We start from the raw sequence: 22240 nt of genomic DNA, 5'->3' as shown, positions 1-22240 counted from the left end.
TCGCCCACTGACATAAAATGTGTCTAACTGGTCTACATACTTGTTATGTCATCTTCACAATTTATTTTCTGACCTGTCTTGATGTCATCTGAAAATTTAGCAACCACGTCCTCAATCCCTACCTCCAAATTATCAAAATAAATTATTAATCATCATATCTTGCCAATCTGAAAAAGACCCATTTATGCATGGGCCAATGGGCTGAGAAGTGGCAGATGGAGTTTATTTTGGATAAATGTGAGGTACTGCATCCTGGGAAAGCAAATCTTACCAGGATTTAAACACAATGTTCAGGTCCTAGGGAGTGTTGCTGAACAGAGAGACCTGGGAGTGCAGGTTCATAGCTCCTTGAAAGTGGAGTCGCAGGTAGATAGGATAGTGAAGGCGATGCTTGGTATGCTTTCCTTTATTGGTCAGAGTATTGGCTCCAGGAGTTGGGAGGTCATGGTACAGGACATTGACTTCGGTTGGGCCACTGTTGGACTATTGCGTGCAATTCTGGTCTCCTTCCTATTGGAGTGAACGGGTTCAGAAAAGATCTATAAGGATGTTGCCAGGGTTGGAGGATTTGAGCTACAGGGAGAGGTTGAATAGGCTAGGTTGGTTTTCCCTGGAGTGTCAGAGGCTGAGGGATGACCTTATAGAAGTCTATAAAGTCATGAGGGGCATAGATAGGATAAATAGGCAAGATCTTTTCCCTAGGGTGGGGGGAGTCCAGAACTGGAGGACATAGGTTTAGGGTGAGAAGGGAAAGATATAAAAGAGACCCAAGGGGCAACTTTTTCACTCAGAGGGTGGTACTTGAATGTAATGAACTGCCAGAGGAAGTAATATTTAAAAGGCATTTGGATAGGTATATGAATAGGAAGGGTTTGGAGGGATATGGGTCGGGTGCTACCAGGTGGGATTAGATTGGGTTGGGATATCCGGTCAGCATGGATGGGTTGGACCGAAGGGTCTGTTTCTGTGCTGTACATCTCTACGATTCTCTACATATTCTCTATTTTCTTTCAACCAGCCAAGTTTTTAATTGATGCTAACATGTTTACCCCTGAAACCAAGAGATCCTACTTTGCGCAATAACTTTATATGTGGAACTTTGTCAAATACGTTCTGAAAATCCTAGTGCAGTCCAACAATGGGATCCCCTTTACCCACAGTACATTTTAACCTTTCAAAGAAATCCAATAAATTGGTTAAACATGATTTTCCTTTCACAAAACCATGTTGACTCTTCCAGGTTATTTTGATTATTTCCAAGTGGCCATTATCACACCCTTCCCATGACAGGCCTTGAGCTAACTGGGCTATACCCACCTTGCTCCCTCTTTGTTTCCATAAACAGGGAACATTTGCTATTTTCAAGTTTCATGGAACTTTCCATAATTAGTGAATTTAGGAAAATTACCACTAATACATCCACTACCTCATTAGCCACATCCCTCAAAACCACAAGATGGAATCCATCAGGAACCAAAGAGTTTTCAACCTTAGCTCCTTTAGTTTGCTCTGTATTGCTTCCCTAGTGATGATTTCAACAAGTTCCCCTCTTCCACCAACCTCTTGATATATGGGTTTCATTGGGATGCTTTTCCACGCTTTAATACGAACAGGGGGGAAAATATTTGTTCATTTCATCTGCCATTTCCTTACCAACTTCCCATTATTATTCTGTTGAAGGCCAACACTCAGTCTACTCTTTTCCCTTTTAGATACTAGTAGAAACTCTCACTTACTGTTTTCACATTTCTAGCTTTCTCTCATGCTTTAATTCATTTGTCCTTTTAGTCCTTCTCTGCTCTTCTTTGTGCTCTGACCTGTCATCTGACCGGCCACTCCCTTCACACAATGATATAATGTTTCTTTAAGTTTGATGCTCTCATTAACTTTAGATCCTCGCAGATGGTGGGTGAGGGCGGCACGGTGGCACAGTGGTTAGCACTGCTGCCTCACAGCACCAGAGACCCGGGTTCAGATCCCGACTCAGGTGACTGACTGTGTGGAGTTTGCACATTCTCCCCGTGTCTGTGTGGGTTTCCTCCGGGTGCTCCAGTTTCCTCCCACAGTCCAAAGATGTGCAGGTCAGGTGAATTGGCCATGCTAAATTGCCCCTAGAATTAGGGTAGGGTTATGGGTGGGTTGCGCTTCGGCGGGTCGGTGTGGACTTGTTGGGCTGAAGGGCCTGTTTCCACACTGTAAGTAATCTAATGTAATCTAAAAAAGGTACATATTCTGAAATATCCCTTTTAATGTGTGACACCGATTCTCTACCGATCTCTTTGTCTCAAATCACACTTCACTTCAGCCAGCTCAGCTTTCATGCCCAAATTGTTGACTTTTAAGTTTAATTTTTAATCATAGACCCCTTTCCTCCCTTCCAAACTGGATGTAATTTAGATTACACTACGATCGCTGCTAGCTAGAGATGCCTTTGAGGTGTCATGTCTCACCCATAGCGAGAGCTGGACAAATTTTCCACGTCAGCAACATCAAAGGGAAGTTCCACGGAACAATCGCTGCAACAACACCTGGATAAAGGGGAAGGAAAAGGTTTGTCATTAAATAGAGTAACAAAACATAACAGGACAGGACATTCAAAGATTTTACAATCTTCACTGTGCAGAACTATGACATTTTTGCATAGTTTTCCACCTTTGACAAAGGTTTATATGCTGTCTACTGCAAAAGCAAATGATTTAAGATTACACAAGTGGGAGATAGTTGGCAGAGAGGATTTTAAAAAAGAATGCAGCATCTCTGCTGTCTGTAATAATCCTCTAGTTTTAGGTGATGAATGCTACTGATGTTCTTAAAATGCTCAATCAATTTTGAGATATCCCACCTCCTAGTAAATACAGTTATTCAACTGAATTTGATACTCATTTTTCAGCACCACGAAGGTGCCACAAGGGAGCATGGTGTGGAAAATGGCATGGACAACACTGGGAGAACAGGCAAGCTCCTCCAAGGTTAGGTGGAATGTACAAAACTATGCATGATCCAAGTAGGCCTGATGAGGTCAAGTTAATTGTGTCTATCACTTGTTGCTGCTGATCTAGGAGTCCTAAATGGAGCAGTATAAAAGGAGGTGACTGGTATTTCTAAATCATATTTTGTCTAGGGTAACTTTATCGGACTCTAAGCTAGGACATAGAACATAGAAAAATACAGCGCAGTACAGGCCCTTCGGCCCTCGATGTTGCGCCGATCCAAGCCCACCTAACCTACACTAGCCCACTTTCCTCCATATGCCTATCCAATGCCTGTTTAAATGCCCATAAAGAGGGAGAGTCCACCACTGCTACTGGCAGGGCATTCCATGAACTCATGACTCGCTGAGTAAAGAAAACATGACAGAGAACGCTATGTATTCAGCTCATGTTGTACTTTCCCTGGGAGTGTTTGATGAGAACAGCATGGAGGGAACTTTATTCTGTATCTAGACCCCATGCAGTGGCTGCTCTGAGAGTCTTTGCTGAACACAATGTAATGAGAGTTTGACTCTATGTCCATGTTGCAGGAGTTTGTACTACTGATGTCTTTGTGGAATGTGAAAGGTCAGCTTAGGTTGGGGGTGGTCACATGACACAACCCAGCTTAGCTTTGATGCTTTCCTTTCATGATCAAAGAGTTTGACAAAAAACCTTACACACCTCAGGCATTTCTAAGTCCTACTTATATTCCTTCATCTTATGGTCTATTGGGGATGAGGCAGAAGAATGGAATTGAGGATTATCAGATCAGCCAACTCATCAAATGGTGGAGCTGATTAAATGGGCCGAATTGCCTCCTTCTGCTCCTGAGTTGCGGCTACTTGAATGTGGTGCATTGCTGGATCACTGGTATGTGACAGTCCACTAGAACACAACTCACTGCCTTCAAACGGAGGTAGAAGGAGGACATTTGACAGAACTAAATCAAAAAAAAATACTGTTGGTAGCAATTTGCTAGTCAGGCAGTGCCCTGAGGTCTCTGTATCCTCTCCTCTGCTGAAACAACCACATCACAATGGGTGGCACGGTGGCTCAATAGTTAGCACTGGTGCCTCACAGCACCAGGGTCCCAGGTTCGATTCCAGCCTCGGGCGACTGTTTGTGTGAGTTTGCACATTCTCCCCGCGTCTGTGTGGGTGTGCTCCCGATTCCTCCCACAGATCAAAAATGTGCAGGTTAGGTGAATTGATCATGCTAAATTGTCCATAGTGTTAGGTGCATTAGTCAGAGGGAAATGGGTCTGGGTGGATTGCTCTTTGGAGGGTTGGTGTGGACTGGATGGGCCGAAGGGCCTGTTTCCACACTGTAGGGCATTCGATTCGATTCCAACTGTTTTGGTTCTGCCATTTGCAGCAAAAATACTCCCAGCTCTTTCCCCCTTTCAAGCCTTTAACATGTGTTCCAACATTCAGTGCCTTTTGTGCAATCTCATTTTGCACACCAGTTTACAATACACTGCAGTACACCAAGAAATAAACAGCATTTCATGGATGTGATGTGGAAATCTGAAAAGGGCTTTGGATGGGAGTTTGTACGAATCTCATTTAATGACCTCACTAAAACGGAGTTCTGAAGCTTGAGATCTCGGACTCAAAAATACTGTACCATACCTTCCTGCTTTTTATTTAAACACAGTCTGTTACCTCCACCTAGTGGTAGGATACAATAATGACACATGGCACAAAAGTTATTTAGGAAATCTTCATCGAGGTCAGGGTATCATTTGTACAGATTGACAGAGAACAATGAAAAGGAGGTGCCTTAAAGTAGCACACAAGAATGGCTCCAGCCAAACTCATTCAATGGGAACACAGGCATCGTGTGCATTATAAAGTACTGAATGACTCTCCACAATGACATGGCCTTCTGCCTAGCTAAGAGCTTGATAAATGATTCATTCCAATTAGTATTCTTTCAGAATCTTTACTGACCTTGTAATGCTAAAGGCACAATATAGTCAATAAAGCTTTTTTTTTAAATGTAGCCACTGTTCCAATGTAGGAAATGTTACAATCAAACAGTGCACAGTAACCTCTCACAATTAGCATTGTGATCAAGTAAATTGTTTTATTAATGTAGGGAGAGAGATAAATATTGATTAGGACAGAGGGTAACTCCACTGTCCTCCTTAAAAATAATGTCACAAGCTATTTTAAGCATTTGGTATGGGAGGTCTCAATTTACCATCTCATCTAGAAAGTGTTTAGAAAAGAGGGTGCGAGGTATAGGGAGAGGCTGAATAGGTTGGGACTATTTTCCCTGGAGCGTCAGAGGCCAAGGGATGACCTTCGAGAGATTTATAAAATCTTGAGGAGCATGGATACGGTGAATAATCAAGGTCTTTTCCCCAGGGTAGAACAGCTCAAAACCAGAGGGAATAGGTTTAAGGTTAGAAGGGAAAGATTTAAAAAGGGAGCTAAGGGGCAACTTTTTCACGCAGAGGGTGGTGCGTGTATGGAATGAACTGCCAGAGGGAGTGGAGGTAGCTGGTACAATTACAACATTTAAAAGGCATCTGGATGGGTATATGAATAGGAAGGGTTTAGAGGGATATGGGACTAGATTAATTTAGGATATCTGGTTAATGCGGATTAGTTGGACCAAAGGGTCTGTTCTTATGCTGTACACCTCTGTGACGATGTCACCTCTGAGTGCAGCACTCACTCAATGCTGCATCCCGTCCTGGGTTAGGTGCTCAACAATACGGAGTGGGCCTCGAATCCTGAAGCTTCTGACTCAGCAACAAGTGTGCTACCCACAGAGAGGTCTGTTCAAACAACAGATAGTGTTCTGAAATAACGTCTGTGGAACAGCTTTGAAGAAAGGTCACAGAGCTGAAACATTAACTTTGTGTGTCCCTCAACAGCTGCTGCCACACCTGTCGACCACTTCATGCATTTCTCTCACATCAGATTTCTGGCATCCTCAGTACCACGCTTCTGCAGATCTGTTGTCAAAGTGGCTTGTGTGTCCGCTGATGAACTCATACTGACCTACTGGCTTCCAGTTCTTCATTTCAACGTCCATCAGCTGTGCCCAGCCAGCATGGTGATAGAAGTGTCGCACTACCAACGGGACATCACAGTCTCGTGATTCACGGATTGGCTTTCCATTGTCTAAGCTCTCCAGCACGCTCAATAGTCTCTGGTGCTTCTGAACATTTCTGGCAACACTGCAAAAACAGAACACCACACAGTGACCACGCTGGCACACCATAGTCTGCAGCATTCCAAAATATATGTTCCTGAACCACTCACAGAACAGTTTGCAAGTATGACATGCACAGTGCTAAGAGGACTTTTAAAAATAATTTAGAAGTAGCATACAAGAATTGCTCCAGCCAAAGTCATTTAAAAAATGCAGTATAATCTAGAGGGAAATTTGAATGACTGTTATGGCTTTTACTTACCATTAATAACCTCAAATGGTAGAAGCCAAATTTTTCCATCGTTCTATGCACACTGCAGCCTCATTTCACATATTAAGACTGGAAATCAATGGATGTAACAGTTGGAACTCTGATGCAGCACGTGCTTAACATTTGCAATGCTGTACAAGTTTGCTGTAGTTGTTAATGGCATCTGTGATACTGCCATCAGCCCAATAATTTAGTATAATGAATAACTGGCTCCTGCAGCACAACTGGACGTCCCTCAATTGCTGATTATGTCAAGATTCAAAGGCTGAATGGCGTCCTGCTGCTTCTATGTTCCTTGTAAACAACCAACGACTTCATCACCTGAGAGCTGATACCGCTACTGAATGACCTAGACTGATTTGACATTCATTATCTGCCCAGAACTGAATGCCAATTATTTTAATGAGATTTTGTAAAATGGTTGAGCACTGAAACATTTTAAATAACACAACTTTTCTTCCTATATGTCCAATAAAATAAATCTCTGAACAGCCTGCTAATGAGAACAGTGCAGAGACACTAATTAGGTAGACAAGTGACCAAGACAGTGCTTAGTAAAGCTGAAAGTTGAAAAAATATCCTTTGCACAATAAGCAGAACTAAATCCCAGAGTGCCAATTACCTTCCAGAAGGAACTGGACAGAACTGGTATAAAAGCAAAATACTGTAGATGCAAGAAAAGCTAAAAATGCTAAAATAAACAGCAGGCCAGCCAACATGGGGTGACAGGGAAGGACAGTAAATGCTTCAAGTCAATGATCTTTCAGCAGGGCTGTCACATTCATCAAGGTCACGGGTCTGATGAAAGATCATTGACCTGAAATGCAAACTCTGTTTTTCTCTTCACTGACGCTGCCTGGCCAGTTTAGTGTTTCCAGTATTTGTTGCTTTTATAAAAAAAATTAAAGTTTTGATAACAATTGGGCCTGAATGGAGTCATTGCTGCTGCCGCTGACTCAGTTCCCAGGTTCTGCAAACTTTAGGGCTGAATGTTCATTGCGCTGTGGTCTAAAGGCCAACATGAGACTGCCTGAATTTATTTTAAACAGCACCTCTGCGTGACCAAAGGGTAATTTGCAATGCCACAGTCTGGGGAAGTAATTCAAACCCACATCCCACACTGTGACTTAGTTACTTGTGAGACTGAGCATCATACCTGTACAGATGTCTTGCTCGCACGTGACAAGGCAGCTTACTCCAGGACTCAAAAGCTTTCTTTGCAACTTTCACCGCCAGCTCTATATCTGCTTCCTCACCTTCAACAGTGTCGGCCAAAGATTCCCCTTGAAAGAATAAAATATTTTCAATGAAAGTTTGATGCCTTGGTTGGACAGGAGCACAGTTACAGGAGGTGGCCATTCAGCCCCTGCGGATTATTCTACCAGTCGATGCAATCATGTTTTATTTTTGTCAAAGCTTCAGCCACTTTGCAACTCCATCTACTTGCCTCAGTCCTCATTCCTTCAGACACACAGCTAGCAAATATCTGTCTATCTCAGATTCAGGATGGTTGATTTATCCAGCAGCTTCTGCATTTTTGAGGACAGCTCCACACATCCACCACATTTTGTCATTATCATCTGATCATAGACACTGCTACAAGCAAAATAAAGTATTTTTTCCCCTATACCCTCCTAATTCCTTTAAAATACTCCCTTAATCACATGTAATAAGATACATGGCTCATGAAAGAACTGCATTGAACATCTACTCCTGTATTTCATCCCATTGTCGGGGAGCATGGGGGCTCAATGGTTAACACTGCTGCCTCACAATGCCAGGGTCCCGGTTCCAGTCCACCCTCAGGTGACTGTGTGAAGTTTCCATGTTCTCCCTGTGTCTGTGTAGATTTCTTCTGGGTGTTCCAGTTTCCTCCCAAAGTCCAGAGATGTGCAATTAAGGTAGACCCATAATGCATCCAAGGAGCAGGAGAATCGACGTTTCGGGCATGAGCCCTTCTTCAGGAATCAGGAAAGTTCCTGAAGAAGGGTTCATGCCCGAAACGTCGATTCTCCTGCTCCTTGGATGCTGCCTGACCTGCTGCGCTTTTCCAGCAACACATTTTCAGCTCTGATCTCCAGCATCTGCAGACCTCACTTTCTCCTAGACCCATAACGTGCAGAGATATGCAGGCTAGGTGGATTAGCCATTGTAAATGGCAGGTTATGGGATAGAGTGGGGTGCGCTTCAAAGGGTCTCTATGGACTCGATGGGCCAAATGGCCTATTTCCACATTGTGGGAGTTTGACGACTCTAAGTTCTACTGCTGAAATCCATATCTATGTTTTTGTTGCCTCCAGATTCAACTCTTCTGATGTTCCCCATAAATGCCATTCTATCGTCTACGCTGTACAAATATGACTTAATTCAAACATGCCCATATCCTAATTTACACTGCTCCATTCACCTACCACTCAAGCTTTCAGACATACATTTATGTTTGATTTATTATGTTAGAAACACAGCACCGGCATGACGACACTGCACTCCCTCTGCACAGCACTGAAGTGTTAATCTAACTCCATGCTCCTGTCCAGGAATGAGAGACTTGATCTCTCAATCTTCCGACTCGGAAATGAGCCATTTTCCCCCTTCTCCAAGAAATGTAGCACAAATGATTGCATTCCAAACTTTCTATTACAATCCCAGGAAAACCAGCACAGGCTGCTCAAAATATATATGGGAGCTAATACTAGAACTCAAACTGGCTTTTCAGTCCCAGACAGGATTCCATTACTCTCTTTATCATCAACTATCCAAGTTAGGGAGCTGGGATGGAGGTTTAATTGTGTATTATGTGTCAATACAAATGTATACAAAATCACATTTAAGTGAAACAATGCCAAATAGGAAAAGATTGCTTTGTTCACCAAGTGCACACACTGAAACATGAGCTATGCACAAGACCTGAAGGGTGTAAGTTCCAGGAACATATGAAGTGTTGAGTGGCAAAGAAATACCATCACCCTGTACCCAGTGGAGCCTCACTGTACCATCACCTTATTGCCTGCCTAAGGCAGGGGGAAAGGGGTGTTGTAGTGCTTAGTAATCTAGAGGCAAACCCCAGGCTTATGCTCAGTGGACACAGATTTAAACTCTGCCACAGCAGCTGATGCAACTTAAATAAATCAGGTATGAAGCTAGTCTCAGAAATGGTGACCAACTATCAGATTGTTATGAAACCCCTTTACTAATGCCCTTTAGGGAATACAATCTGCCATCTTCACCTGGTCTAGCCTACATGTGATTTCAGACAATCACAGCAATGCAGCTGACTTGTCATCGCCCTCAAGCCACTTAGTTCCAGGGCAATTTAGGGATACTAAGATTGGTGGAGTAGCAGATATTGGAGGTCACTGTCAGATAATACAACAGAATATTGATAGATTGGAGAGTTGGGCACAGAAATGGCAGATGGAGTTCAATCTGGACAAATGGGAGGTGATGCATTTAATTCCAGAGCAAACTATACAGTAAGTGAAAAAGTCCTGTGGAGAACTGATGGACAAGTCCATTGTTCCCTGAAGGTGGCAACGCATATCAGTAGAGTGGTCAAGGCAGCATATGGCATGCTTTCCTTTATCGGACGGGGTATTGAGTACAACAGTTGGCAGGCCATATTACAGATGTATAAAACTTTGGTTGGGCCACATTTGAAATACTGCGTACAGTTCTGGTCGTCACATTACCAAAAGGATGTGGATGCTTTGGAGAGGGCACGGAGGGGGTTCACAAGGATGTTGCCTGATATGGAGGATGCTAGCTATGATGAGAGGTTGAGTAGATTAGGATTATTTTCATTGGAAAGAAAGAGATTGGGGGGGGGCCTGATTGAGGTCTACAAAATCATGACAGGTGTAGACAGGGTGGATAGCAAGAAACTTTTTTTCTTCAAGAGTGAGGGACTCAATTACTAGGGGACACAAGTTCAAAGTGAGAAGGGAAAAGTTTTAGGGAGATACACGTGGAAAAGTCTTCATGCAGAGGGTGATAGGTGCCCAGAATGCGCTGCCAGCGGAGGTGGTAGGGGTGGGAGCAATAATATCATTGAAGATGTATCTAGACAGATACATGAATGGGCAGGGAGCACAGAGATACAGAGCCATAGAGAATAGGCGGCAGGTTTAGATAGAGGATCTGGATCAATGCAGGCTTGGAGGGCCGAAGGGCCAGTTCCTGTGTTGTCCCATTCTTAGTTCTCATAACAAATGCTGCTTTTTCCAGCTATATCCCCTTGAAGAAATTTTTTTTTTTACAAAGGTAGTAACTGGTTGAAGAAAGGGGGAATCAGCAAATAAGACTGAATATTTTCATAATCTCCAATGACTAGAGAAGATGAAGATGCAGATGGGAAGTTGTGTTATGCTTCTATTTGGAGAAAAGAAGAGCTTCTTACCTGTAGCAGGGTTTTTTGATGTGGAGAATTTACGGTTTTCAGGCTTCACCCATTTGCCTCCAATGAAATGACCAAAGCATCGTTTGTGATAATCCAGCCAGGCCTGATGCAAAGAAACTGTATTTAATTAAAAGATGTTTTCTATCCCTTCATTGAGCTACGCTCCCGCTCCTTCGACACCAACACTTAAAGACAGGTTTTACAACACAACAAGCAGCTCTTTGGCCCATCATGTTTACACTGGCCATCAGTTACTTATTTCCCAGGATCTGCCTGTAGCCTTGTATGCTACATTGTTTCGCATGTGCATCTTTAATGTTGGAACGGTTCCTGCCTCGAACACTCTTTCAGACAGTGAGTTCCAGGTACATACCAATCTCTGGGTGAAAAGAATTCTCCTGAAATCCCTCTAAGCCATCTATATTTTTGGGGCCTTCAACTATCCTTGACTAAGTTAATATTTTGACAAACAAATCTAAGCGTGCCCCAAATGGTAAACAAGAAACACCAAATGATGATCGGGGTGGAAAGCAAGTTGAGATTCACCTCTTTATGGCTAAAGGCTGCTTTTATTTTACACTTTACCTCACTGGGAGATCAGTCAACTCAGCACTAACCAGAGATCAGAACTCATGTCACGTCTTAATTGACTCCTTTCTGAAAGCCACATCAGAATGTTGCCTTCACACTGTGGGTAATTAGGTAAACTGAGATATTGCTTAATTATGAGGCCAGAGTTAGGACAATTGTTGTTAAAAAGATTTGCATTTATATAGCACCTTTCATGAAGCCAGGATGTCGCAAAATGCTTTACAGTTAAGTAGTAAATTTTCTACACTAAGCTCCTACGAATACAAATTGCCGAATAATTTATTTTCTGTGATAGCAGCTGGAGAACAGGAACATTAAAGAAAAGACAGAAGGCAGCCCTTCAGCCCCTTGAACCTGCTCTGCTATTCAATAAGGTTAAAGCTCATGATTATGGCCTTGAGCCCACTTGATTGTTTCTCATAAAACCAGACTCCCTGATAGACCAACAATTTGCTTAACTCAGCCTTGAATAAATAATGTTACTTGAATGTATAAAATCTAAAAGTAGGTCAGGATATTAGCAATATCCATGGGAGCTCGTGCATCCATTACAGGGGCAATCTAGAACTTTGTTTTACCATTGCATCCAAAAACCTTAAATAATGCATTTACAGTATTGCATCATGAGTGATTTGTGAAGTCAATATTACAGCTCTATAGATCAGGAACAAGATTTAGGATTTTGTTTAAACACACAACGGACAACTCTGCTAGGTTTCTCGTCCCACATGGGGGAAAATTCAAGATGTGATGAAACACAAAAACCTGTGCACTTGGAGAACCAATTAAGAGTGGCAAATTTCAAATTAAAAAGCCCAGGCTAATGTTCTGGGAACTTGGGTTCAAATCCCACCAAGGCTGTTGATGGAGTTTAAATTAAATTAATAAACATTGAATTGAAAGTTAACTTCAGGAATGGTGACTACAAAACCATCGCATTTTGCTTTCAAGAAACCCATCTGGTTTATTAACATCTTTTAGGGAAGGAAATCTGCCACCCTACATGGTCTAGCCGACATGTAACATGTCTGACTCTTTACTACCCTTACTTCAAGGGCAATTAGTGATGGGCAACTGACCTGTTTTTTGCAAAAATATACTTTAGTAGTAATAGGAAAAGGAAACAGTTACTGAATCAGTTCATTTCTATACGGTTTTTGCATAGCAGAAAACAAACACTGGGATTTGACTTTCTCAATAGTTACAAACAACCTAAAGGCATTTCTTAATTATGTTTGGTATCTAACAACCATTTAACTGTACCCGAGGCACCAGAAGATTCCATAACTGAATGCATCCGTGCTGAACTTTACCAGAATGACCTCAGATGGTGGCCTTGCCCCACTGTGTCTCAGGGGGAGCTGCCCCAGGCCTTAGTGCGTCCCTCAGCACGTGGTCCTGGACCTTGGAACGTGCCAGTCCGCAATATTCGGTCAGGGTTAATTCTTTCAACTGGAAGACCAACAAGTTTCAGGCAGATCAAAGAGCATCTTTTACCAAGTTGATGATCTTCCAGGAACAGTTTAATGTTTGTCTCTGTGTATGGCATGGGGAACAGCCCATAGAGCAGAGTTCTCACCAGGATGAACCTCGCCAAAAACCACTGCATCTTTTTCCAGACAAAAGGCACATTCCAGGAGACTGTGGACAACAAATGCTGACGCTGCCAGCAAACTCCACAGCCCACGAACAAGTTTTTTTCAAAGGTTTAATCACCAGAGGCCAACTGCACATCCTTCAAAAGGTGATTGTTTCTCCACATGTTGTGTTAATTATTTGACCCCTCAAAACCCAAAAACCTGCACTTAGACCTGGAGCTGAATGGAGAGACAAGAAAAGTTAACAGATCACTTGTATGCGCGCCCAATAAGGTTTTCCATCTGGTCACAGGACCTATTTGCTTAATGAGTGACTCCAGTGAGCTGGCATGATCAGTCCCACATTGATTAGATCTGAATCACATTCTGCAGTTAAAACAAAAATCAGCTTGTAGATGCCCAAGTCTTCACCAGTTAAAAAAAAATTCTGATATCAATTCTAAGAGTGGCCAACAGTCCTTTAAAAGGAAAACCACTGCAGGTGGGATCTCAACCCAAATTTTATCCTCAGATACAAGACAGTCTGAAGTTCTTGTGGGGCAGTGAGTAGCATTGAGACTGCAAGCCCAGAGTTCAACCTGCATTCCAGGATCACTTGGCCAAGGAAGATGCGTTTGTAATACAACCAAGTAGTTGATGTACCAACCTGCAATTCTTTGCAATGCACACCAGTTGGAGAAATCTCTGATCAGCCAGGTGTCAAAGGATATTGGAGCCTCTAACATCATTATGCAGAGCACCAGTGCAGACAATGATAAAAACTGCCACAACATCACAAATTGAGTGAATGGTAATACATCACTACCACAAAGGAATATGACATATCACAAATATCAGATGGCCTGATGTTCATTTTATGCTCCTTTATCACTTCAATCCTAACTGAGAATGAGTCAAATGGTCAATTTGCTTTCCTTAGTACTGTAAAAAGGAAGAATTTTTCACACATTTACAAATGCACTTTCCTCACTGACAACGCGTCAAAATATCAAACTCTTCACAACATGTTCTGGGACCTAGATTCAAATCCCACCATGGCAGACAGTAGAATTTGAGTTCAATAAAAATTTGGAATTAAGAATCCAACGATGACCACAAATCCATTGTTTATCCTACAACTGACGATCTGAAGTTGACTAATGTCCTTTAGGAAAAGGACATGTTATCCTTACCCAGTCTGGACTACATGTGATACCTAATGCATAGTAATGTGGTTGACTCTTAACCACTGTCTGGGTAATTAAGGATGGGCAATAAATACTGGCCAATCCAGCAATGCCAGAATGAATTTTAAAAGCTGATTTTTTTTTAGAAAGTTGTTGATCCCTTTCTTGATCTCAAGAACAAAGCTTTTCAGATGATAATCTCCCTTTGAAGTATAAATAACTATTGGAGCTAAGGAAGTTGAAATCGTTGAATCAGGCTAGAATTGATAACATTTGTAGCTCCAAATCTGAAAGTAAAGTAAAATGTACATCTAAAAGATGCTGTGAAGATTTGCAGATGTCAAATTGTTGCAAACACCTAAAATTCAATTTAACTGAAAATATAACAAATCAGCCACATGGTTACAATGATAGCCCAGCAGAAGACAGACTAGAGTGTCATGCCATAACATTTTGTATCCTTGTAGCACCTTTGAACAATAAAACTTTCCAAGATACCTTAGTGTTAACAAACAAATTTGACACTGACCCACTTACAGGACTTGGTACAAGTGAGAATACAGGCAAGAGTTTAAGTGACCTTAGGTTTGTGGACTAAAGGTTAGAAAGCAGTCAGTAGGAAACAGCCAGGTCTGCAGGTAATAAGTGTGGCTGAGAACTAGAACACAGAACATAGAAAAATACAGCGCAGTACAGGCCTTTCGGCCCTCAATGTTGCGCCGATCCAAGCCCACCTAACCTACATTAGCCCACTATCCTCCATATGCCTATCCAATGCCCGTTTAAATGCCCATAAAGAGGGGGAGTCCACCACTGCTACTGGCAGGGCATTCCATGAACTCACGACTCGCTGAGTAAAGAATCTACCCCTAACATCTGTCCTATACCTACCACCCCTTAATTTAAAGCTATCAGTTTCCAATTCTTCAGTTCCAATTCTTTTTGACCTAAAACTTGGTCTTTAATGCCCTTTCTGGAAAGCTAATGCAAGGAAAAATACACTGCACAGAAATGTATTTTTACAATCTATAGATTGTATATTTAGAAGAACAGGTGTCAATGCTGAACTTCTAGCAAGGTCACAAGTGGAAAAATTGAGAATCTATAAATGGACTCCTTAGAACAGAGAACATTAAGGGAAGATATCATGTGCAAAATTATCAGAGATTTTGATAAGAGAAAGAACAGTCAGCAACCAAAGGTCACAGGTATTTTCTAATCAACCTATTCAGAGATGTCATTACACGCCTCTGCAGCAGGTGGGACTTGTGAACACAAGAGGGAAATGAGGAATATTATTTTTTACACAAAGGCAGGTGAAGATCCAAAACGTACCATGTTAATGAGTGAATGATGGAATCAAACTTTCAAAATAATCTGGGCACATCTTTGAAAATGAGCAATTTGCAGAGCTGAGAGAGTCAAAATATGTTATGGGATGGTGCTCGGATAGCTCTCAAAGACGCGGCACAAGCACAAAAGACAATTGTCGCCTTTCGTATTGGTTCTTTGGTTTGAAGCTTTGCAAAATTAGATGACCAGAATTATTTTCTGCCGGTTAACTGAAGCTGACGCCACTAAATTCTTAGTGAGTGGTGCTGCTCGCTGCATTTTTAAACAGGGATGTCAAGAGACAAGCCTGACATTTCTGCAGAATGCATTGCAAGACCTTAAACAGGTAAATTCCTCAGGACACAGAGTGGCAATAAAGCTTCTAGCTGTGATTGGTGCAACTAGTAGATGGAGCTGGATGCCTTATGTCACTGCGCCATCAGTGATGGGAGGACTGAACAGGTATTTTACAACTTACACAAAATAACACAAAAATCATTAATTCTAGGCATTAACTACTGTCACAAAACCATGAATGAATCATGACAATGGTTGCAAAAGTAATTCTAAAGGTACAAAAACAAATGTATAATATTATAGACATGATTTATATAAAGGGCTGTGGAAGCTCAGTCACTAAGTATGTATAAAGCAGAGCTTGACAGATTGCTAAATACCAATGACATAAAGGGATATGGCGATAGTGTCTATAAGACATTGAACAACCATGATTTCATTGATCGACAAAGCAAGGCAATAGGTTGAATGGCCTACTTCTACAATGTGCCTTTGCATAAACAGACAAATATAGTGTACAGACATAGCTTTAAATCACTGAAAGCAAAAATCTAAATGCAATTTTGTTTGTTCACATGAGAACATCATGGCTTTCACTTATTATCCATTCCTAAATGTCTTGGAAAGTGGTAGTCAGCTGCCTCCTTAAACCATTGCAATCTGTGTGAGGTAGGTACATCCACTGTCATATTGGGGAGGGAGTTTCAGGATTCTGACACTCAAGGGGCAGAAGAAACAGCAATACAATTCCAAATCAGAATGGTACAAGAAGTGGAACCTACCAGTGGTGGTGTTCCTCTACATTTGCTGCCCTTGTCATTCTAGATGGCGATGGTTATGGATTTAGAAAGTGCTATTGAAGGAGCCTTGGTGATCTCTGGCAATGCATCTTGCAAATTGTGTACACTACTGCCACTGTGCATTGGAGGTGGAGGGAGTGAATGTTGAAAGTGGTGAATGATGTGCCAATCAAGCAGGTTATTTGTCTTGGATAGTGCCAAGCTTCTTGAGTGTTGTTGCAGCTGTATTCATCCAGGCAAGGGGGGAGTATTCCATCATACTTCTGACTTGTGCCTTGCAGATGGGAGACAGGCCTTGGAGAGTCAGGAGATGAGTTACACATTGTGGAATTCCCAGAGTTCGACCTGTTCTTGTAGCCACAGTATTTATATGACTGGCCCAGTTCAGTTTGGTTAGTGGTTACCCCCAGGTTGTCGATAATGGTGTATTCAGAGATGGTTAATGCCATAAAATGTCAGATTCTCTTGTCTGAGATCGTAATTGCATGGCAAATGTGGGGAATGAGTTGTTCTTGCCACTCATCACCCCAAGCCTGGATCGATGAAGGTCTTGTTGCACAGGATACCGACTGGTGTAGTATTCAAATGTATTCAGTTCACTCACCAGGGAATATCCCCACTTTGACCTGATGACACAGGGAAGGAGTGTGATGAAGCAGCTAAAGGTACTCCTGCAAAGAAGTGATGGGACTGAGATGATTGACCTCCAACACACACAACCATCTTCCTTTGGGGCAGGTATGACTCCAGGCAGCAATTAGCTTTTCCCACAATTTTCACTGGTTCCAGCTTTGCTTGGACTTTTTGACACTACACCCACTTTGTTGACAAGGGCAGTCATCATCACCTCGGAAGTTCAGTTCTTTGGTCCATGCTATAATAAGGTCAGAGATCAAGTAGCCCTAAGAGAACCCAAACTGAGCATCAGTGAATAATTACAAATCAGGAGAGGAAACAATGTTTATTTTACTTTTTAGAAGACCATAAGACATAGGAGTGGAAGTAAGGCCATTCGGCCCATCGAGTCCACTCCGCCTTTATATATAGTTTGCATTTGGAGTTCTTGTGGCACACAGTGATCAGCATCCCTGCCTCTGAAGCAGAAGCGCAGCATTTGAGTCCCACCCCAAGAATCGAGAAACATGGTGAAACAAGTTAAATTTCAATCCTGCAAATCTTCCAAGTACACATCAATAATGAGAGAGAGATTGTAAACCTGCCAGTTGGTGTGAGTACAAAACTTTGAACTGAGTGTGTGCACTTGCTGGGTAAGAAAGTGTCTAAATCTTTCATTTGTGCAAACCTCTAATTTACTTTATTTTGATTGTAATTTGTAGTTGGCATAAAATGAAATCTGTTTAAAATTTCATGTCTGGGAGCTTTGAGCGGGTTAATTTTCAAGGAGTACATTGAAAAAGAAGCCTCATTAAGAACTGGCTGAAATAGGATCCTTATGAACTCACTCAGATATGTCCTTTGCATTGGATGCATAGTGGCCAACTTAGTGCAACTTACAATAGAATTCCGGAGTTCAGCGTCTCAAGAAGAATATTTGAACAAAAAGGAAGAGATGCTTAGTTTTGCCTAAACAAAGCTGTTGGTTGATGAATAGTTCCAGTTGTTAAAAGTAAGAACTGTTGAATTTGTGTTTAGTACGTATCATTTTTTCCTCTTTTTCTTAAAGATTGATCCCGCTGCATTAAAAAAGGAAAAGATTACACTAAAATGTAAACAGTGGGAATTCTTCAGCCATAAAGAGCAGGGCTACAAGTGTTATAAAATTAATAATTTAAATAATGTAAGATTCAGATAGTAGGCCAGCTGCTGGACACCATAGAGAGACACAGAGACAGCAGTGATGTATCAATTGTGAAGGGGCAGCAAAATTAGGGCAGGTATCATTCTTTACAGAAATGAGCACCAGTTTCAAAAGCTGTTATCTGCCTGGTGCCACGATTATGGATACCAGGGGCTGGAGAGGAACTTTGAGACGGAAGGCAAGGGTCTACTTGTCATTGCCTACAATGGTATATTTGACATTTATAGGACTAGAAAGGAGATTCTGCTGAAATATTTTATACAGTCAAGAGGTAAAATGCAGGATCTCCAAGGTAATGATCTCAAGGTTACTATCTGTGCCACAGGCAAACAGCGTACAGGGATACATTAGCTGGGAAGGCAAATAGTGAGCTTGACACAGTCTACAGAGGGTTCTAGACAGGTTAAGTAGGTGGACAAGAACTTGAAAGAATGCAATAACATGTGATGTGGTTAATAACTGACAGGACGATTACTTAAATAGGAAACAACTGCAGAAAGCTGTAATACATAGACATTTAGGGACTTTGTGCATGAATCAAAGCTAGCATCAAGTTGCACAAGCACTAGGGAAGTGTTGACCTTTATTTTAAAGGAAATGGAGCAATACAATCTCGCAATAGTCAGATTACATTTGGAACACCGAACCATTTTAGACTGGAACTGGAGACAGTCCAGAGAAGGTACAGAGAGATTTTGTTCTGATGAGAAATGGGTTCAAACTTACTGGAGTTTAGAGGAATGAGAGGTCACTTTATTGAAACATAGAGGATTGTCGGGATCTTTGACAGAGTAGATGAGGACAGATTGGTTTAGACTATATGAAAAGGGAAACAAGGGGAAAATATGCATCCAGGGTCACCCATTTACAACAGAGATGAGGAGGAGTTTTTTTTCTCTGAGGGTGTTGCATGTATGGAATTCTTTAGCACAGAATGTTGTTGAGGCTAGGTCATTAAGTATATTCAAAGTTGAGACTGACTGATTAAAATCTGTCAGGAAACCATGGGGAAAAGGCTAGAAAGTGAAGCTGAGGTCAAATCAGCCACTGAATGGCAGTGCAGACTTGATAATCACCATAGCGTTTCAGGACCATAGGGCGACTCTCTCATTAGAAAAAGATAATTGATGGTGATTTAATCTGAGGGTGAACACACCTCCAGTGAGGGGAGAAGTTGAAAAGGTACCTCAGCTAGAACACAAAATGAATCCACACTGTTGGCATCACTACACTGAAAACTAGCTAACCAGCCAACCAGCCAACCGAGGTAACCAATCCTCTCTGGTCAAAGTACGTGTGTAAAAAGCACTCCTACAGACTCTCTGATTGAACTGTAACACTTCCACGTCTACCTCATGTACTCACAATCTCCTATTCCTTGAGGAGCAGGTCAGGGTTCCAGCTGGAATTACTCAGCAAATAGTGTCAAACAAAACTCTGATCACTTCGTCCCTATGAAATGCTTCCACGTAGTTGCCTAACTCTAGTATGATCAAAATTCCACTGAGCACGCAAATTAACTACCTAGAGTAGCAGGTAATCTCAGTTCTCTCAGTCTTGTGATTTATTAACCAATTATACAACCAAAGGCTGATAAGTCAAGGCAGAGTGCATTCTATGCTTGGCTTCATTCAGATCAGCTCTGGGAATGTATATGGATCCAAAATTAACTTAACTGCTATGGATACAATAATACTGAAAAACAGAATTCAAGAGTGTAAATGATAAGCTAGTTGAGTCTTTCACCATCCTTTCAAACTGATTCTTTATAGCCATGAGTGAATTGTGAAAAAGGTATTTTCAAAGATTGTCTAACATTGCACCTTGTTAATATAAGATGTGCTCACAGAATACTTCCCTAGTTAGTCAACAGCATTACAACTACATTTATTTATGAAGCCTCTGAAATGTCAATACCCAACACCCAATTACACAGAGATGGTTTAGAAAACTAAAAGCCGAGGTCAGCACCTTTGCATGTAAAGACACGAACAACATGGCAGATAGATCTAAGAATATATAAGAGGCCAGAATTAAAGGAACTTAAATTTCTTGGTGGGTCATTGTTCAGTTGATAACACTCCTTTCTCCAAGACCGAAATTGTCACTCATGCAATACTCCTGGACCAGAACACAGGTGCCTTGGGAGACACTACAATTAGGGAGCATTGTGTTATCAGAGGGGCCACCTTTCAGATAAGACATTAAACCAAGACCCCATTCTCCCCCTCAGGTGAACTTAAGGCATCTCACAGCACTGTTTCGGAGACGCGGATGAGAGAGTTTGATTTACGTCCTGGTCAAATATTTGTCAATCGAACCACATCACAGAAAACAGATTATATTCATTATCACATTGCTGTTGGCAGGAAGCTTTTACTGTGTTCAACTAGCTGCCGCAAATATGAAATTACAACAGTGACCATACGTCGTTGCTAGAGAAGGGTTGGAAAAGATGCGCACAAAGTCTTTCCCTACAAGGTTAAAAATCACAACACCAGGTTATAGTCCAACAGACTGATTTGGAAGTACAAGCCTTTCGGAGTACTGCTTCGACAGGTAGCTGGTGGGACAGAAAGCCCCAAACATCAACACCTCTGCTCCTCAGATGCTGCCTGACCTGCTCCGAGTTTTCCAGCACCACACTCTTCGACTCTGACCTCCAGTGCTCACTTTCTCTCAGTTACAATAAACTCTGTGCCCCATGATCCTGCCCCACCAGCTGCCTGCCGAAGGAGCAGCGCTCTGAAAGGCTTGTATTTCCAAATAAACCCGCTGGATTATAACCTGGTGTTGAGTGATTTTTATTTTAAAAACCTTTGCCCAACACCTCGACACCATTTCTCCAACAAGGGCAGCGAGACCCTTCCATTCACTTCAACTGGACCAGGCTGCGGCAAAATCAACGACTCTCAGAACGAAGGGGGAGCCAACAAATCACTGGCAGAGCGGGGGCTGCAAACATTTTGCCGCCTTTGGAGGAGGAGGAGAGTTTTGAATTTGACAGGCGCCCTGCACATGACGGCTGTCTCCCCCTCCCCCTTTGAGGCAAAGTTCACCAGAATTTGCGACAACAAAGCCGGCAGGAGGCCAGGCTCCCCCCTCGTCTCGTACCTGGGCGTTCTTGGGGGTCTCGGGGGCCGGTCCATAGCTCATGGTGCTGAAAATCTCAGCGACACTCAGCTTCTCGCTCGCGGCGCCGGCTGCCATGACACCCTCCCGCTGCCTTCCCCGGTACACTTCCGCCGGAAGCAGGTCAACGGCACCGCCCTCCATCACCAGCCACTTCCGCCGGGAGAAGGTCAAAGCGCACCCTGACCAGGGTTCCCCTTCCGATCCTCGAGCCCAAGATCGTTAATTTTCATTTTCATGACTGAAAGCCTTCCTGTATTGTTATTTTTTCCTCACGAGTAGCTCGCGGGGGGAGGCGGAGTGCGGCCCGACCTTTATTTGTTTTACTCTCGACCCCGGCCCTTTTGTTCAGGGTGTGTGTTAGTCTCGGAGCGGCTTGGGAGGTTGCGCATAGCAACGGGACGGAGCTTCAGCAGGTGGGTCATGGAATGGGGGGGGGAGGAGGTTGGGTGATGGGGTGAAGGTTGGGTGATTGGGGGGGAGAGGGTGGAGGTTGGGTGATTGGGGGGGAGAGGGTGGAGGTTGGGTGATTGGGGGGGAGAGGGTGGAGGTTGGGTGATTGGGGGGGAGAGGGTGGAGGGTGGGTGATTGGGGGGGAGAGGGTGGAGGGTGGGTGATTGGGGGGGAGGGTGGAGGTTGGGTGATGGGGTGGAGGTTGGGTGATTGGGGGGGAGGGTGGAGGTTGGGTGATTGGGGGG

The 22240-nt window shown here is 42.7% G+C and overlaps 2 protein-coding genes across 2 annotated transcripts in view; one reads left to right on the top strand and one right to left on the bottom strand.

Moving 5' to 3' along the window:
- LOC132831435 (aldehyde dehydrogenase family 16 member A1-like) overlaps positions 1–21638 on the bottom strand; it is a 64348-nt gene extending 42710 nt beyond the window's left edge. Inside the window, exons 1-5 of the mRNA XM_060849585.1 lie at positions 21525–21638; positions 10808–10910; positions 7568–7694; positions 5987–6165; positions 2451–2528 (exon numbers count right to left, since the gene is read on the bottom strand). Of these exons, the coding sequence (XP_060705568.1) occupies positions 2451–2528; positions 5987–6165; positions 7568–7694; positions 10808–10910; positions 21525–21620 (583 nt within the window). The 5' untranslated portion in view covers positions 21621–21638. The remainder of the gene's footprint in view (positions 1–2450; positions 2529–5986; positions 6166–7567; positions 7695–10807; positions 10911–21524) is intronic.
- An 88-nt stretch (positions 21639–21726) lies between these two features.
- The window catches only part of pih1d1 (PIH1 domain containing 1), a 22855-nt gene continuing 22341 nt past the window's right edge, over positions 21727–22240 (top strand). Inside the window, exon 1 of the mRNA XM_060849385.1 lies at positions 21727–21958. The gene's annotated coding sequence lies outside the window, so the exon portion shown is untranslated. The remainder of the gene's footprint in view (positions 21959–22240) is intronic.

The sequence above is a fragment of the Hemiscyllium ocellatum genome, chromosome 33, assembly GCF_020745735.1.
Source record: "Hemiscyllium ocellatum isolate sHemOce1 chromosome 33, sHemOce1.pat.X.cur, whole genome shotgun sequence".
NCBI lineage: Eukaryota > Metazoa > Chordata > Chondrichthyes > Orectolobiformes > Hemiscylliidae > Hemiscyllium > Hemiscyllium ocellatum.
The sequence above is the reverse complement of the archived record's forward strand: the minus strand, read 5'-3'. Positions and strand labels throughout refer to the sequence as shown.